The sequence below is a fragment of the Catharus ustulatus genome, chromosome 1 (assembly GCF_009819885.2).
Source record: "Catharus ustulatus isolate bCatUst1 chromosome 1, bCatUst1.pri.v2, whole genome shotgun sequence".
Classification (NCBI taxonomy): domain Eukaryota; kingdom Metazoa; phylum Chordata; class Aves; order Passeriformes; family Turdidae; genus Catharus; species Catharus ustulatus.
This window is the reverse complement of record NC_046221.1, coordinates 13,920,325-13,939,354: the sequence shown is the minus strand read 5'-3', so window position 1 is coordinate 13,939,354 and position 19,030 is coordinate 13,920,325. Positions and strand designations below refer to the sequence as shown.

At 37.8% G+C, this 19,030-nt stretch overlaps 1 protein-coding gene across 17 annotated transcripts in view; it reads right to left on the bottom strand.

Annotated features, from left to right (window-relative positions):
• PARD3 (par-3 family cell polarity regulator) overlaps nt 1-19,030 on the bottom strand; it is a 448,279-nt gene that overhangs the window by 259,595 nt on the left and 169,654 nt on the right. For all 17 annotated transcript variants that reach the window (XM_033067619.1, XM_033067689.1, XM_033067626.1 and 14 more), the window contains exon 4: nt 7,670-7,848. In XM_033067619.1, the coding sequence (XP_032923510.1) occupies nt 7,670-7,848 (179 nt within the window). The remainder of the gene's footprint in view (nt 1-7,669; nt 7,849-19,030) is intronic.

The window sequence follows — 19,030 nt, the reverse complement described above, 5'->3', positions numbered from 1 at the left end:
CAGCCTCCCTCCCATCTTTCTTCATCTTAGCTTCGTCCATGTTTCATTTATTTCATGTGCTCAGCAGACAATGCTCTTAAATTGGACATCTGCGTACAAGAGCTGAAGAGCTTGTTTACAAAGACACAATAAAACTGGATGGTAGCACACAATGATCATCCCATCAGGCTGTGAAACAAAACCAGGCCAAGTGACGTCTGATTCAGCCTCAAAGTAAGACGTAACAGAAGTAAGTGCAGAGGGTGACTAGGAATTCCTGTATTTACTGGAGCTGATTTTCCCCACTAACTAAAGCTTAACATCTCCACCCCAGCCTTACTACTCCTTTGCACTGATTAGTTCCACATATGAGTGAATTTTATTCTGATACTGCTTGGTTGTCTTGTCTTTATTCATTGCTAGATGAGTTAAGTCAATTTAAAAATGAAACAAATTTAGCAAAAAAGGATGAAATATTCACCATTTAAAACTTGCAAGTTCATGTCTGAACACTGTTGGGAAGCACAGCCTGCAACCTGAATTGTACTTTAAACTTCTTTTTCTTGCTAGCTGCACATGCAGCCAAAATCCACAAATGCTTTGCACCAATACACAATCTTGGTAATCAGAAAGCAAGACAGGCAAATATTTTATTCTGCAAAAGCTCTTGAATGAAAAGTGTATGTGGTTGCATGGTTGTAGGTTACAACTAAATAGACAAAAGCAGGTCAAAAAAGATCCAGCTATAACCACAGAAAATATATGTGCTTCTAGCCTTTGGAGGTAAAAAAATCCACTGAACTTGAATGTCTAACATTTGGGGGTTTTTTTAAACTTACTCAATCTTTTATCAACCTACTCTTCAGTTTTTCACCCTCAAACCAAGAGAGAGCTGCAAAAACATAAAAAATTAAAACAAATAGAAACAAACACTTAAACATGGGAATTTACAAAGTACACCCTCACTAAGAAGAATGCCAAAATCTTCAATTATCCTACACCATGTACTTGAAAGCTTTCTGTTTTCAGTTTAGCTTTCAGTGGCTCTCAGAGAGGTGCTGTACACTGCACTTACTGAAGTGAAAAGACAAACAACCTGTGCACATTCCACCACTCCTTTATCACGAGTAAGAGACTCGCTCATCCTGACCCTCCTTGGCACTCCCAGCTGATGATGCAGCACCATGTCCCCTCACCCATGGAGCAGGCATTGCTCACCCAGACATTCCTCACCCATCACTCTGAGCGAGACATGGGGCAGCACAGCACTGGGACACAAATACACACTCTTCCTACATTACTGATGAAAAACAAAGGCAGTGTGTTTAACAGATTTGCTCAGCCTGAGAGCAGAAGTGGAAAAAACTCACCAGCTCTCAGATCTTGCACTGATATCTCTCTTCAGGGGGACAGAGAGGAGATTTGACAGATGGGCATCCACAAACGGATGACTTGGAGCAAAAAGAGGTAAAACAACAAAGGAGAGAGAGAAAATTACACTTTCACTTCAGATTTATTGCTTTTGTTGTTGGCTTTTTTTTCCTATTTAACATGTGGTCATGACTGACTTCAGAATGCCAACAGCTGAATCCTGTCCATGTACACAGTCCTCAGCAAATGGAACAGCATAGCATCAAATGATGCACACTGGCTGTTACCTCTGTGCACTAGGCAAGGATTTTTCACTTTGTGTCTCTTATTCCCAACCTGCTGGTGATGATAAGAAACATTATATTTCTTTTCACATTTTGAAAGTCAGGAAATTTGAGCTCTTTCAAAGAGTTTTCATTGCATTAAAATATCACCAGCTATTCTGCTGAAGACAGACAGAGAATTCTTCATGGTATTCATGAAAGCATCTGAGGCAAAGGGCACAAGAAGAAATAAGAATTATCCATCAAAACGTAAGAAAACATCTTTCTTATTCTGAGAATGATCGAACACTGGAAGAAGTTGCCCAGAAAGGTGGTGCAGGCTCCATCCTTGGAGATGTACATACTCAAAACCTGACTGGACACAGACCTGAGTAACCTGCTCTAGCTGACCCTGCTTTAACCAGGCAGGCTGGACTTGACAGTCTCCAGAGGTACCTTCCAACTTCAGCTGAACTGTGATTCAGTGAAAGTCATGAATTTTGCACACTACCCAAGACAAAAACCACACATACTGTGTTGGTTTCACATTGCATTCTCTTTAGGTACAATTCCTCTAAACTATTTAATTACCAAGCAACAAACTGCCAGCAAGAAGTTACTATCACAAAGGAAGAAAACTGATGCATATAACTTCTATTTTCTTGACTTTCCATTAATCTCTCTCCTATAACATTTTACATATTAAAACACTTTATTTCATCACCTGTGGATAACCCTCACTCATTCTCCCTTCCTCTCAGTCTATGCAAAATCACATCTGAAATGACAAAACTCATGACCATATCATTGAAAAGTAAAAAAGCCCTGCTCAAACATAACTGGATGAACAAATACTCATGGCTATTGAATCCCTCAGAACTTCTGTTTAAAACATTTCACTTTTAGGTCAAAAGCAGGAAGCTGTATTCATCATGGGGGGTTTAAAACCTCTCATGACAGAGATGCCAGGCTCTTTGCAGATATCCTGAACTTCTCCTTAGCCGATTGATCTGCATTACAGCACTTTACCAATACTGTTCACAGTACCTCCCTTCTGAAGGAGTCAAAAACAGAGACTAAGGCTTCCAAGAAACATCAGCAACACTTTGTGGTCTCTGGCTCCCAGAATGATGCCCAGTCTTTTAGCCCACAACCTTCCCTAGTTAATTTAATAGATTTCTACTCTGCCACTTAGATTTCCTGGCTATAAAATGACTAACACACAATTCTAACACAGGGCTCTTCAATCCCTCTGAATTAAACTTAAATTCTATTGAAATACCATGTCTTTAGTGGCAGTGACAAAACAAACTTCATTAAGCTGTGTTTAAAAGGACTTCAAGGTAAGTAAAACTAATTTTCACTTTAAATTTGATTGTGAAACTGGTTTTCAAAAAATGTATGCATGCTTTTCTCTGATCTAAATACAGTTCATTGGAGAAGTATTTTTTTCATTCTGTTTACAAAGAGGATTAGAAAGCATTGCATCTTTCACGTAATTGCAAAACCCTGCAACCCAGCAATCTGAAAATTTGTACTCATCAGTCTCAACCCACAGGAACAGAAAAACTACCTGAAATAGGAGATGTGGGAAACACAATGTTTTGCAGGTAAGGTAATTGATGCTAGATGAGACTTAGAGCACTCACATGAAGTTTCAAATTCTTTCTCTGCAGTTTATAGAGCCAAAAAAATTAGGTTTCCAAGCAGGAAGAAAGCATACCCTAGAAAAAAACTGTTATTCCTACAGTGATAGTCCACCTCAAAATACATATATGGACAAACCCATTTAATAACAAATAAGCAAAAAATTTGGCTGCTGACTAAACAGCAAAGACAAAAAGCAAAGGAAAAAAAGCAATTACAAAATGATGTGCCAAGTACACTGAGTTATGTGCTTGCTGTTGCTGATCCACCCCACAGAGCACGTTGTGTGCCATTTGCTTTGCTGCAGGTGGGTGAACCCAAGAGCCAGAGGCACAGAAGCCCATGCACAAACATTTTTCTCTCTCATGAGCTCTCCTTTTTAACCTACATTTTCAATTCTTTCTGCTGTATCAATGTTGTTATCTCTGACAGAGCAACATATGAATCAAAATCAGAAAAGCCACAGTGGTAAGTTTGTCATAAGCTGGTTATCCACAGTGGATCCCTGCATTAAGTAAGGCAGGTTAACTAGATAAGCCTTCATCCTTTCAGAGAAGCAGGATCAAGGCAGGTAAATAATTTGTAATTATAAACATTCCTTATCGCAAATTAAGCTGTAAACTTAAAAAAACCACACTGAAAATATACAGGATAATTAATTCACAGTTGTTATAAGATGCAACATAACTAGTTGTTGCATTTACACTCTTCCAATACTGTAACACAACATCTAAGGGGAAAGAAACATGATTTTTATTAATGAAGCTCACATCTATTAAAGACAGCTAGTTAAGCCAATAGGCTTTAGTACTGAATTATTAAGAATGTGATTCAAGTCAGCAGTTATTCAGAAAACAACAATATCAAAAAAGATTTTACTGCAGTGGAAAAAAATACATATGATATGCTTCAGTTGTGTATAATCTGTTCACCTGTACAGTTCAATACAATTCAAAGAAAATTACACCTTGCAAATCTGCTATTACTCCTGGCCTCTGAGAAGAGATTTCTACTTGGAGACTTCTTCTTTTTTCGCTAGAATGGCTCAAGGAAGCAAGGGACAGGATTAAGCCAAGCCATGAGTCACTAGGTAGCAAAGACATATCTCTCATACACACACAAAAATATCTGAAAATTATTTTAATATTCAATTTTTAAAAAATAAATCCCAAGAAGCAAATTTACCCACTAGAGGTGATCAGGAGCCAATTTTGTGAATATTTCACAGATGGGAAGACGTATTCATTTAGTTGAAACCATTCATGGGAAGGATTAGGTCATGAATTACCTACCTAAGTACAGTTAACAGCACTACAATAACTTGCAAATAATCAATAATTCTGCAAATAAATTAGTACCTTGGGACAAAAACCCCTTGGTTTCCAGTTGCTCTTACAGATGAAAAACACAGAAAGTAGAAATTATGTGAGATTCCAATTCTAACAATACAGAGTATATTATGATATCCTGTTAATAAAGAAGATTATTTGAAAAATGGATGAGAATGCACAGCCAGTTTGGGTAAGGATTTCATATCACAACATCCTATTTATTATAACAGAAATGCATCTCAAGTTCAACACACATCCAAATCTTTGCAGGACCAACTCAGGCCCCTCCAAAGCATACTCTGCATTCCTCTGGTCATTCCCTCCTTAGGGACACAGGAGATCCTGATCCTCATTTCATTTATCCCAGTGACTACAGGTTGCACTACAGTTACAGTAGCAGGATGCTTCAAACAGCCCATATTTTTGCTCTCTACCCCAGCACCCTTTTCCCTTTCTGTTTGCCCAGAACTACTGGCATATGTCCTGGCTTCTCAGAGCCTTCTGTGCATGGCAGCACTCTCACCCCTTCATTTCATTTCAGCTTGGGCATCTGCCCATTTTCCTGCCATTCCAAATTCTTCATACCCAAAACGAAACAAACACCAGTAAGACGTCCTCTCTCACTTGTCCCTGCGAAATAAATCCCTTCTGCCAGACACATGCAGCTTCCCCTGTGCTAATTCCTCCAAAAATTGGACAGGGTTTCTACCTGTCAATTATTTCTCTTTAGAGGTGACGGGTTGAAAATAATGTCACTTCTTAGAGTCAGTAGGTGGATGAAGCTTTTGGCAACTCTCCCAGAAACCTTTTTCATGTTTCTGCAAGATACTGCTGGGGCAAAGTTGCTAATCTACAACTGTGCTGCAAATCTCAGCCCAAGAACATATGTTCTTGTGCTGTCAAGAAAGAGAACTGCAGTGAAAACATTACATAGTGCCAACTACTCACAAAAGATATATGGGTGCTCAAGCCCAATGCACTGAGCAGAAAATTAAGATTGTTCTCATTGCTTTTCTCAAAATGTCTGTGTCATCTATAATCAATGAAACAGTCTGGAACAAAGCACAGCCATCTCTTTGTTATCCGAGTAGCTGAAGAAAACAACCTAACATAAGAAAACTACTGATGACTTGTTATAGCTCAAATAACACAAATATATTTGTGAAAATTCGTTATTAGTACTTCGGTAGGAGATTGGTGACGGACTTCAAAAATGCCACCATTTAGAAAAACAATACAAATGAAATTTTTGCTAATACTGTGAAAGGAAACAACACTTCTTAATACCTCTCCCTAAAAGAAATAGGATTGGCTACAAAATCTTGACTCACATGAAAAAATCAAGACACTGAAAACAGAAAAAAAATCGATCTAGCATAAATGAACTCAGGATTAATTCAAAGCACACTTCACATAAGCAATTATTCAATTCCAGGTGTTTACTGCACCTTAGCTATTAAAAATAGTGATCTGCTCTATTCAAATGATCAATATACAGAGTGTTCAAAAATTATAAAGGAAATTATCAGCATTTATTGTACTAACTAATGTTACTTCAGCTCTTTCCAATCTTCTTGATTTAATGTTCTCTGGTGCCTTGCTTCCCATCCCTACATGAGATCATATACATTCCTTTCCAGTTTGGTCACCATGCTCCAGTAGACATGAAATATTTTCACAAAAATCAAGAGTAAGTACATGTTGGACAGCTAATGATGCAAGAAGACTAGTGTGAAAGATTAGCTGCTGTTCAGTTCTCTCCAATATCTGCTAACTTCAGACACTCAAACAAATCTGATTATGCAGTGCATAGCCCTTCATATCTATGCTTGTGGAGTAACAAAGTGTCATCTCATTATCATTTCACAAAAATTAACTGAAAATGTTAATACTTCAAATGGATTAGATTACAATTTTTCTTCTCTGAATCAGAATAGTATAAAACACATATTTACAAAAGAGCACACACTTCTGTACCACACCAGTACAAGTGACAGAAAACATACTATTACCTGCCTGAAATCCTGATCAAGCAGAAACCTAACAAAACCTATTTAAAATGACACCTCTGCATAAACAGGGACCTCAGTGCCTATGAGCACTAAGCTTCTAGAGATTCTTTTGAAATGACCAAAGGCCCACTGAAAATAGTTTGGTTCATTAGCAGTGTATAAAGACTTCTTTATTTGGGGTGTGTGAATCCTGACTGCTGAGACTTAGTTTGCATTTATACTACACAGAGTTAATAGGAATGAAGGGAAAAGAATGAAAGCTATAATAAGCTGCATATTTTCCAAGAGGACTTTGTGCTGTGTAGTCAGAATGGCAACCAAAAATGCAACATTCTTTTAAAATTACTCATTTCTGTTGGAAAATGTAAATTTTTTCCTTTTGAGTTTGTCTGCAAGTTACCATCACAATTATGGGCAATGTGGGATCTGTACAAAAGGGCATGATTCTTCCAATTTTTTAATATTGCCCTGAGAAGAGCGCTTCTTGCTGACTTCTCTAGCAAATAATGCAATTGATGTAGAGATACTGAAATCATATTGAAAAAATGAAGGAAAAATACACTACATGTCACTGTTTTAAGACTGTTATCAAGGAGAGAAATAATTTGCAATTTGTGTTTTGTGTTACTTGACTAGAGCCTCAGAAAGTACAAATTAGCAATGCTGTGATAGCAAGACAAACCAGACTAGCTGTGGGCATGCAGATTATTCACTGACATTAGGCCTTCTACAGAGATCAGTAAAAATTATTACAGACCTGGCCTACTAGCATTAAGAAAAAGTTGAAAAATAAAATAAAATAAAATAAAATTTGCAGAATAGTGAGTAATCAGAGGTTCAACTACAGCTGAGGACAAAAATCAAGTTTTTAGAGTCCCTGCTGTGGTTATCACAGAGAGTCTGTGAAGGGCAGGATATGTGTGACTCAAACACTCCACTGCTGCTGATGGGGTTTCGTGGACAAGGTCAAAAAACACAAGTTTAAAGAAGATGAGAGAAGCAGAAAACAATTTAAGATTCACGTACATTTGTAATTTATTTACTAAAGAGGGAGAAAGAAGTATACCTTTCTTTCATGAGCACTGGGCACTCCAGGGGTGTTCTGCTTGAGGAAGCCTGCTGTTGTGGACCACCTGGTAGGGTTTTTCCGAGAAGGCTCCTCTGAAGAAAAATTTGTGTCACTCACAGAGGTTGAGAGGCCAATCAGTGCAGGGTCACTACTACGTCGGACATGGAGAGGCATATCTGAAGAATAAAACAGACAGTAAATAAACATTGACTAGATTTAAAATGGTTTTGACAAAGAAAAAATATTTTTTCAAGCTCTGGATGGGTGGCTGCGACCAAATGTGGTATCACAGAGTAAGGAGTTATTGACCTCAGCATAGCTCCTCAAGGACGAGGTCTGTCCCTCAAAACCACAGCTTTTCTGCTTGGCCACACAGGGAGAAAATGAAGGGAAAAACAACTCCTTTGAACCAAGCACAGCTCAGTGGCTTTCCAAGTACAAAGCTATCTGTTGGGTGCTGTGCAAAATAAAAAGACGCAACATGAACTTGAACAACCAGGAGGTTAAGGTGACTTGCAGATATTTTAAAGAGCAAGTAGCCAAAGCCTGGTGGCAAAGGAAGGGGTGGACTTGGACAATGTGTCCCCCACCCCAGTGCCAGGGCTGCTGGCACAACATGCTGCAGGAAGCTGCAGGCCAGCCAAGGCACCTCCTGACCTTCTGAAACATACTCTGCATGTCTTTTCTAAACTTAGGGAAGAGACTGTTTTCTACTCTGCATTCTTCCTTTGCCTCTTCCTGACAGCTCAAGCAAGATCTGTGCTGATTTACCCTGCTTCCCTTAGCCTTCCAGCTGGTAAGATGGACAGGAGAAAAATATATCATTAGTAAAAAATGATGCAGCAGGAAGGTAGACTGATTGGAAAGAGGTAAGGTTTTCTTAATATATGTAGAGGTCACATCCATTCTGGAAACTTTAATAGCACATTAAAGTAAGTTTCTTTTGAAATACAACTTATTTTTTTCCAATTTTATTTATTTTCCTACAAAAATACCCACACATCTATCCTCTGCTTGCCCAAACAGAAGTTTCACTGCCTGAATTTGTGACCTCTTAGTACTCTCCCACTCAGCATCAGAATGGAGAGGCTGTGATTTATCAGTTTTATTTCTCTTTATTGCAGCACTGGGAACTCTGAATGCAAAGTGCAAAGGAAAAAGGTGAAAGCAATAGCACCTAAGCAGTTGAGTCAGTGGGAAAGGCACAATGGGCAACAGCTGAGAATAAAAACCAGGACTAATGCTCTGATGAAACAGTTCCCAAGGAAACTGAGGGTGCATGTCTGGCAATACTAACAGGAAAACACAGTGACAGGAGTTGTTTGTTAAATGACTTGTCTCAATCTTGACAATAGCTTCATGTTAATGTTACATTTATTAATATGAAAGAATCTTATTTTGCAGGGCATTATGAAGACACTGAAAAATACAGTAAATCATGCCACACAATGAAAACACGAGGTTTTTTTAATCCACTAGGACTCCTGCTACTGAGATATAAACAAGTGTTACATGACCAAACACCAAAACAGTCAATCTATTTCATGTTCATTCTGGTAAACAAGAATAACAAATAATTAATGGATTTTTTTCCCCCCACAACTGTTGTACTATTTCTCTTTGCTTTCAATTTTCTTTTTTTTTTTTTAATTTTCATAACAAAAGGTAATTTCCAGCAAATAAAACAGCTTCTTTTATAAATATGTATACACATATAGATATACACGTTAGGGCATAATGGAATTAGAATTAATTAAAGGAATATTTTATGAAAGATCACTAATTATGAAGGCAAGTATTAATGGTCAGAGTTAAGTCTACTAAGAATTTGATTTCTCAGTATATACTTGTAGACTCTAATAGAGGGTTTTTCTTTGCCTTGTTTTCAACTACTTCACTTTCATGAAGCCACTGAAGGCAAAGCATCTCCTTTCCCCCTGGATGGCAAAGACACAAACAGTGCCTGTCAAAGCCCAGGAGATCTGTGAGCAGGGGTGGCTCAGCTGCAGCCCCAGCACACAGGATGAGGTGACCCCTTCCCAGCGGTGCCTGTGCTGCTGGCACAGCCCTGAGCACACACTCTGCTTTATTAGATCAGCCTGGGCCAAAAAGGGGCTCTGTAGCATGTAGTGCCACTTAAGTAAAATACCAATCTATATTTGTTCCAAGTAGCAGCCCATGCATATTATCATGTTTGCCTTCACTACCCACCCTACAACAGAGAATCAGAATTTTCAAACATGAGTTCACTTGCTCCTTATGTTTGTACGTCTATATATAAGCACGGTGATAGCAAAATGTTCTTGTATTTTTACACTTCTTCTTCAAATTGCTTGACAAAACAAAAGTTCAGTTGGGTGAACTTCTGTAAGAAGTAAAGCCAAATTGCAACAAAGAAAGGAAATCAAGCCAGCATTTCTGGAGAGGAGCAAGCCGTTATCTCTGCCTTGGCTTTTGCTTTGTAGTGAAAATCTGGCAGTTTGCACAACGGTGAGTAGAGACTCTTCAAAATACAGGTAGTCAATCATACAGTGGAATTCCCAAATATTAATATGCTATGGAAAGAACATTATGAGAAGCCTCTCTACAAAATCTACTCATAGATGAGCCACCTTTAGTATGACTAGTTTAATTTTAGTAAGTTTAGCTATCAAGATATTTTCAGATGTTTGCTAAACATTTCATCAAATCTTAAGGGAAAAAAGGGTATTCAGTCAATATGAAGATACAAATGATTTCCTCTAGTCTCTTCTTATGGAAATGGTTCTATACATAAGGAGAAGTGATTTGTCTTACCAAGCAAATTTTGGAATAAAGTGACTTATAGAAGACAAAAATTTGTGTCTGTTGCATCTATGTATTTCCCAAATTAACAAGAAATTTAAACATATGGGCATTATTTTTTTTATCACTGGAGGGGGACAGGCACACAGAGCTGGCTCTAATGCATGCTGCTTGGTCAATAGGTCTTAATCCAAGAACTAAATCTTGTTCACACTATGTTAACCACAAGCTGCAAACACCATCTCCTGCATTCTCTTCAGTTCTGATCTGAGAGATTGTTCTAAATTGGGTTTGATACTCTCCATTAAAACAACAACATAAAAGAATATATTGAACAGATTTTTTTTTAACCAATATATTGTTGGTTACAATCCTCTAGTTTACAGAATTTGACTAGAATTTATAGATTTGAAGAGGATATACTTTGAAATATTAAAAGGAAAATCAAAGGAAAAGAACTTAATAATTAAACCACAAGATAAAGTACGCATGGGACCGATGCAATGTCACTGATTCCAGGATGATGGCTGATACTGTTTGAAGTCTGTGGTTTCTTTGAAGAGTGGATAAAACAGCAATGAACTCTAATCACAAGGCTTCAAATTCTCTGTGGCACTAATGCACTGTAAATATTGATTTGCTTCTGCAGCTAAGGTGCCTTTTAAATAAGCACTTGAAATGGTAAATCTAATAATGAGTTACAGGAAGTTTTAAAAGTCTAAGGAATAAAGAAAAATTAAATTAAAAATCATGAAAGTTACCACTAACTCAGTTCTTGAGTCACATTCAAGGACTTAAAGTATTCAACCAAGAGTCAACTTCAGAAAGAATTATGTTGACAGAGAATCCCATTAAGTTATGTATATAGCCAGAATTCTGCTAGAAAATGATTATTTGTAGGATAGATCCAAGCTGTATAACAAAATGCTCACATTCATAATCATGAAATTCTGACTGGAAGTCTCATTTTATTAAAAGCAACAGCAGTTTCACTATAAATTATAAAAACAGCCAATACACATTTTACAACCATCTTTAAATGTAAAGAACACAGAGTTGTACCTTCCCTTCCTGCCAGCAATTCCATTTTTATTTTAAAAGGGTCATCACCTTCTCTGATTTTCAAATATGCTCACGAGCAAAAGTATTTGAGGATCTGGCAAATTTCATCCATAAAGCTGAGTGTGTCGCCCTGCGTGCAGGCACTCAGCACAATGGATGGTGGTCCCCCAGAGCAGAGCTAATATATACCTTCCCATACCAATTTCCTCTTGGATGTCAACTTGGAGGGCATGACTAGAAAAATACATAGTTATATTTATAGATAATTTTACTCTGTGAAGGTTTCAACTGATGCTATAGCTCCCCAGTGCCACTGCAGTTTGCGCAATTTGGTGTGCAGTGGATTTAAGGCACAGAAATGAAAAAACGATCTTAGAGCCATTTCTGGCCACCTCACACAGACCATCAGGCTCATGACAGATGAGTAGAGCGGAAGAGGATTTTTTTTTCTCTCCATACTCAAGGAGACATCTCTGGGAAAATGATAAATCATTCAAAAAAGCAAAAAACTCTGTGGGAAAGAGCAGCTTTTAACCAAAAAGCTGCTCAGGGTAGACAGAATTCCTGAAAGTGATCCCATAGATATATATGTATGTACATCAGGGTGCACTGTATACACAAGACACACACAGATCCCACATCAGCATCAAAATCCAGTCTGGGGATGGGAGACAGAAATTGAACAGCAAAGCTCATCATTCTGCTCAAATCCTCATGTGGAGCCCAAGAGAAAGGATTAATCAGGGTCATCCTGCAGCTGAGGAAAGCAGGACTGCTTCTTTCAGCTTGAAGTTCTTGGAACTACAAGTTAAGGCTTTGTCTATATTTAATTGAAATATCTCTTCAAAAATATTTAGATTAACCTTAGAGTTTCACACTCCAGCACAGCTCCTAGAGCTGTGGTTCCAATTTCAGTAGGTTCAGTTCATCTCCTTATTCCACTCAGCTGGACACAGCAAGAGCCAAACACCCCTTACAAAATTCAAAAGCTCAAATCCCCATATCAGTTCAATTTTCATATTTGCAAACCTCTAAAGACAAGGTGATGGTAACTTGCAAAGACCACCAGGGTCGTTGAAGGCTGGACTATGGATAGAAGAAAAACAGTTGGAGACAAAAACCAGCTGATTGTGAACTTATCTGCAAACTACATTAAACCCTAAGAGCAGCTAACATAAGCCAGCACTTCTCTACAAGATTAACAAACAGTGCAAATCAAATGTAGGCATCTTGAATTAGAAATGAAAATAATTTTTAAAAACCCCTTAAGCCATTCCAAGAGGTGAAGAACCACTGCTGGGATAACAGCACCATCTGTCCTGCAGAAGAAAACAGGCACACTATGGGGAGATGGCAGCTGGGAGGGATACAAAACAGGAGCACTGCAAAGCTACCACCAGTTGCAGATCTTTTCAGAATCATACTTTTGAATGTCACAGTAAAGGAAGAGGATACACATATACTTATTTATTTATTTATACACACACCACTAACTTTCTCCTCGTGGCCCAGAGCAGTATTTTTTCTCTCCTGGAAACCATTAAAAAAGAAAAAAAACAGCATTTCCAAATGTCAAAATATCCAGAATCTGTTTATTTGTATTATTCTCTCCAAGTTTATCCTCCTGTCATTAGCTACCCCCCCTGCCCTTTAAAAACTTTATTTTTATGTCACAGACCTCTCAATTCTCCCCTAAACAGTGCTACACAGCACAAAACCTCTGCCTCTTTTAAGTCTCTATTGCTGTTCATTTTTGTAAATATTATTCCAGTCTTAACTTGTTCAGAAGGCACCCTGAATAGTGCATTTCTTTTATGAAATACCCTCAGTGCTGTTTAAATCATCCCTGTCATTTTTTGAACTTTGATGCTAATACATAGTCTGCAGTAATCATATTTGGGTCTTCTATTGTCATGGTATCAACCAGAACATCCATAGAAATCCTAAGATTTCTTCTGTAGTCTCACTTCAGCGTCTTGATAATTAAAGTGTAAGTTCAGTTTAGATCAATGTTCTTATACATTATCTTCTATTTATTCAAGCTGAATCAAACTGTATTCAGTTGTGTAGTACACATCTGTTGGGTTCTATATCTTCCCTTCATTCATGCTATTCTATTTTCATAGTCTATTAACATCTGGAAATTTAATTAACATACTCTTTACAGTACTGATTCTCTCAGATTTAAAGATGTTAAATAAAACCAAAAGTGACAGGAAGCCTCATGAAAGCCTATTGGGCAACAATCTCTAGACTAAGATTGCCTCCAACTTTTATGATTTCTATGCTGATTTTTAATCCGTATTGAATTGTTTATGGTCACATTCCAAGACACTTAAGTTCTATAAAATGCTTCAACATTTGCAAATACTACATGAATTACACAGCATTCACCTGCAAATGCCAAGTATTTTGTATTCATGGCTTTCCCTTTCAGAATTACAAGAAAGGTGACATAGTTTAAATAATTAGCATTTCTCTACTTGAAAATATGTTTATGCGTGAAAAGATCAACTTCTAAAATTAATTTTTCTACATTCAGATCTCTTGGTTAAATACCAAGACTTCCTCTGCTCTTACGAGAAAAAAATCATTGTTTCACACAATTCCAGATATTTATAACTACTTCATGTACAAACCAACTGTTTTCAGTTGTTTTTCTAGCAATTCATCGTCAAACAACAGCTTATGTACTTCTCACAGACATATTTTCAATGTTATCAAATATTCTCTTGTTTTCTTGTATCTTTAGTTTTAAAATGGCACATTTATAAGTACTTGCACATTAAACCATGTCAAGTAACCCTTAGCCTGTTCTCCTCCCACCACTGCCCCATGCAGATGGAGCTCTGGCAGGCAGCCACAGCAGAAGCAGGGCAGAGGCTGGGCCAGGGCACTAAAAAAACACAACGTGGTCTGGCAGATGGCAGATCAATGCAGCAGGTTGTGTCCCCAGCCATCACATAAATGTAGAGAAAAGGCACTTGGCTGTGTAAAACACTCAAACAGAAGCCCACTGCATGCTAGCATACCTTTAAGAAACATAGGACATTATGTTCGTATGCTTATGATCAGAACTGGAAGAATGGATAACAGAGAAAAGAATGGAAGCAAGCCACTGAAAAAAAAATCTTGTTACAAAGCAGAAGAAAGAAAAAAAGTCTTTACTTTCCTTGTATAATTTTCAGCTACTTTTAATAGAACCTAAGTTTCCCATTTCCCCAACCATGACTGCTCAATGACTCTGAAATTCAGAAATAAAAAAACAACCTGCCACAGTCATATTTCAATAATGAGGTAATGTTAAATCCTTATCTTGAAAGGCCTTTAAAATAACAATCTTCCTTCTCTTTCTCTAATATTCTTTCTTCTTACTTTTGAATACTAGGATCCAGGAAGAAAATTATGATTGCACCCTGAAACTCAATTTACTTAGACACTGACTTTTAAAGCTAATTAGAGAAAGATCTTTAAAACTGAAATTAAAATTTAATTACCTTCACCCTCTCTGTCTCTTTTCTCTGGGCTCTTTTCTAAAATGCAAATATCTTTGCATGCCAAAAGAAAAGACAAAAATGTCAGATTTTACAAATGTTCTACTCATCTCTGTCAAAAAATTGTGTTTCAGTATATTTTAATGAGCTACAGTCTCAGGGTTTTGGGTACATTCTTCATGATTTCCTTAAAACATGCTGGATTACCTCTTTACCTATTTTCATGCTACCACTACATATGTAAGAAAAATGCACTTCTATTCCTCAAGATGCCAAAATTTTTGCAAAAATTTATGTCTTATTTTTTCAAACAGTTGTGTGACAGTAGGAAACATTATCAGCTTTGCTGCTGCTGAAGTTATTTTGCTTTCATTTAAGATCATGCCTTGCTAATAACACTATGATTAATATTTATTTATATTTTAATGAAGACACTGTGTTACACATCTTCGTTCATTTTGCAGTGCAAGCAAGAGTTTACAGTCATGGGAGCAAATTCCTGGCTGCTTTGAGTTGATAAAACTTCAGCATACTGAGACACAGGAAGGAAGGTGACAGATATTTTTCTTACCACAACTTTGAAACATCCCCTAAAACTTAATGGAAAAATTCCTCCTGTTACTAAACACAATGCAGTGCTATGAAAACTGTTGATTGTTTATGGTCTATATGCTTTGGGTAGGCTAAGAAAAGAAGGAAGATGTTTGCAACATTTTCCTGGATAGAGGAGAAAATATATAGACGCAACAAATAGGATTTAGATTGTAACTTGAAGAGCTCAGTTGGGAAGAACAAGTAAGGATATAATGTGTATAATGCACAGTACAGTTCTTTCATCAGTGAGTCAGTCAGAGAAAACCTGCTGTGGTTGCTAATGTCATGACCCCCTTCTGGTCCCCAGGCCACCACTGTGCTTTTATGTGATGAGAAAAGGGCTGGGAGAATGCAGTACCCTGCAGCACCAGTTATTAGGGGTTCAGTACTACTTGTTAGTCTATGTCCATTTCTGACTTATCAGAGAATAAAGTTTCTTTTGATATCTGTTGCCAACACAGCCTCGGACATCGCTACATGACCTCATGTGTGAAGTGAGAATTCCTGTGTGGATCATTTGCAGATGCCAAAGAGTTAAACATGCTTAATTGCAATTCAGCAGGTATCTGTGTAATTAATACGATATTTGTCACTACACAAGTCCTTACAAAGCTGGTATGGGAATCTCTCTCCTCCCCTACTCTCCATCCAAACCAAATGCTCATCCACTCGCTCATGAATTATACTACATATTGACTTGAAAAGTAAAGGCTTGCACTACCCAGAGGGCTTCAGAGCCTGCAGGCTGTCCATCAGCATCTCCTGTCTGGGAACTGCCCAGGGAAGGAAATCCTACACACTGGCCTCTCCCTGGGAAGGAAATGAAAACCTGCAGCATTTCTATCAAGGGTCAGAATGGGAAAAAAAAAAGCCCCAAACTTCCGCATGAGTAAGACATCATGATAGTACCACCACTGAACAGTCCAGTGTGTACACAGGGTATGATAAATTAGGGGTGGAAGCAGGGATCCTACTGGTGTCTTAATTACAGCACCTATGAACAAGCTATGTATGATGGTTGTTTACCTCAGTTATTTTTGAAGCAGTAAGGGAAGAGGTATTTCTTTGCCAGTCATCAGATGAATGCTCAGTCTTTGGAGATGTATGGCTGTTAATCTGCTACTTCTCCATGTTTGTGTGGAGAAGTTCCTTCCCACTGAGCAGGAACTTGGCAACACTCCTTTTCAGGCTGGGGTGAGCATGGCTGGCTCCAGCCTTGCTCCACTGCAGAGAAGTTCAGGAGTCACCAAGAACTGAGCTGGGGGGGTTTTGAGATACAAAAACAAGCCTGTATATCACAGGCCACTGTCAAGCTGGAGAAGGCAACAATTTGAGGATATCAGTGCCTGGAGGTGGATCTGAAGCTGAGTTACACATAATCCAGATAGTTTCATAACAGAAATTATTTAGACAGATTTTTAACTGAAGTACAGTAATTGTGACAACCAAGAAAACTTGACCACAATCATTTAAAGGATTAGGGTTTTGCACAGAAATTATATGTGCATAGCTACATGCACAATATGAAAAAAAAAAATAGAACACGTGGGAAGGAATAGCCTCTATGCTCATTACTGAGTTTTCAACACAGCAAACAAAATTTACAACTAACATCTATAAAAGACAGAGTGAACATAGTCCTGAACTTCTATTAAAAATTACCAACAGCTTCTGCAATTTTAATGGCAATTGCTCTTGTTTCCATGACAGAAACATTTACTAGGATTATTAGAAGCATGTTGGTACATTCATGAAACATTTTCTCATTATCAAATGCTCTCATTATCAAATCTGTGAGTTAATGTTCCACTGAACTCCTATCTGCTGCTGATGACCAAGAAGAGCAAAAGATCTCAAGCAGAAGTAGGAAAAGGCCACGTCATGCCACCCCATGTGCTCAGATAAACAATATTTAGCAAAAGGCTCTTCTGCACGCAGGGACTAATACAGCTCAAAGGCAAAGCACAGAGCATAAAGATCTCAAGAATATTATTTTCTGTCATTCAGTTGCAAGTATCAAGCTGAATCCCCACAGACACATCAAACATTTGCGTGTTTAAGTAATGAGATGAAATGCCACCAACCCTTCCCATCCACAGGGAACGCACGGCAGCAGAGCTGCCATGACCATGGCATGGCAGGGCAAGGAGTGCTGCTCACTGCAGGTATATGTGAGGTTGTGCCTGCCCTTTCATTGGGGGTAGGTCAGAGAACAGTCTGTCAAACTGCAAAGTTTGGTGACTACACAAAACTAATGGCGACCAAACAGCGTCTTTCCAACCACACAGCGGGGAGTAAGAAGCTCCAGCTTCAACACAACATGCTATAATCTTCTTGTTCATTCTTAATGTTAAAGATCACTTTCTGCAGAAAACTCTGGTGTTTCCAAAAGCCAAATAGTAAGACAATTTAGACTACACTGGAAGCTGTTGTTAAATCGTTCAGGTAATGCCCACAACGGGACAATAACACATAATGCCTGCTGTTCTCCACAGGGTGACAGACCAGCAGACATCCTTAATTCTTTTCTCAATATCCCCTTACTGTTTAAAATCATGTCTAGTAAACAGTAGAAAACTAGTGCTGCTTGAAGTATGTGCAAAGTTGAGCATGTTTACATGTACTTTTCAAAGCCCTCTACAACAAGAGGGAGCATAAATTATTCTTCTAAAAATGAAGAATATTTTTACACCTTAAAAAAACTTTGGCAATGTCTTTTTTTTTCCTTCCTTTTTTTTTAATTCATTTGTTTAATTTTTATTTTTCCTCTGTTTTTTCCTTCCCATTCCTCTCCTTCTACAGCCATGGAAGCATGCTGTTATACTACTGCACGCTTAATTATGTGCCTCTCACTCCATTTTTTTATTTCACATTGCCAAATCTGAAAAGAGTAAAAAAATATTCCTAAAAGTTCAAAACCAAGAATAAGCCAATAGGAAGAGTTTCAACTGAGGTTCAAAAGGAAATCTTGCTACATGAAAGACAGTTCGTGAATTCTTGGATCAATAACTTTTCATGCTTGCAGTTGCCAGATTTTATTAGAATTTGTGATTGGTTCTAGCCCAGAGAAGAAGATCATCTTTCTTAGTGGAGAAACAGCTTTAGCCAGAACTAACAGAAGATATTTACTGAAATACTATGGTATATACTTCGTGCCAGAATTTGTCAGATTCCCAGCAGCTAACTTTTCCAAGCTGTTTCCACACCACAAGGCTCTCTCCTTGTCTCATCCTAGAATGTGCTACAATAATTTAAAGTATCTGCATGCAGAGAGGGCACATGAGGCGGACAAATTTTATTTTATAAAACTTATTATTATCATTATTATTATTATTCATTTTATGCTATTAAAGAATTCTCATTTTGTTTCCTTCTTCGAAGAAGATTCATAAGGTAGTTATTTTTCTGCAGCCCAAAATATATT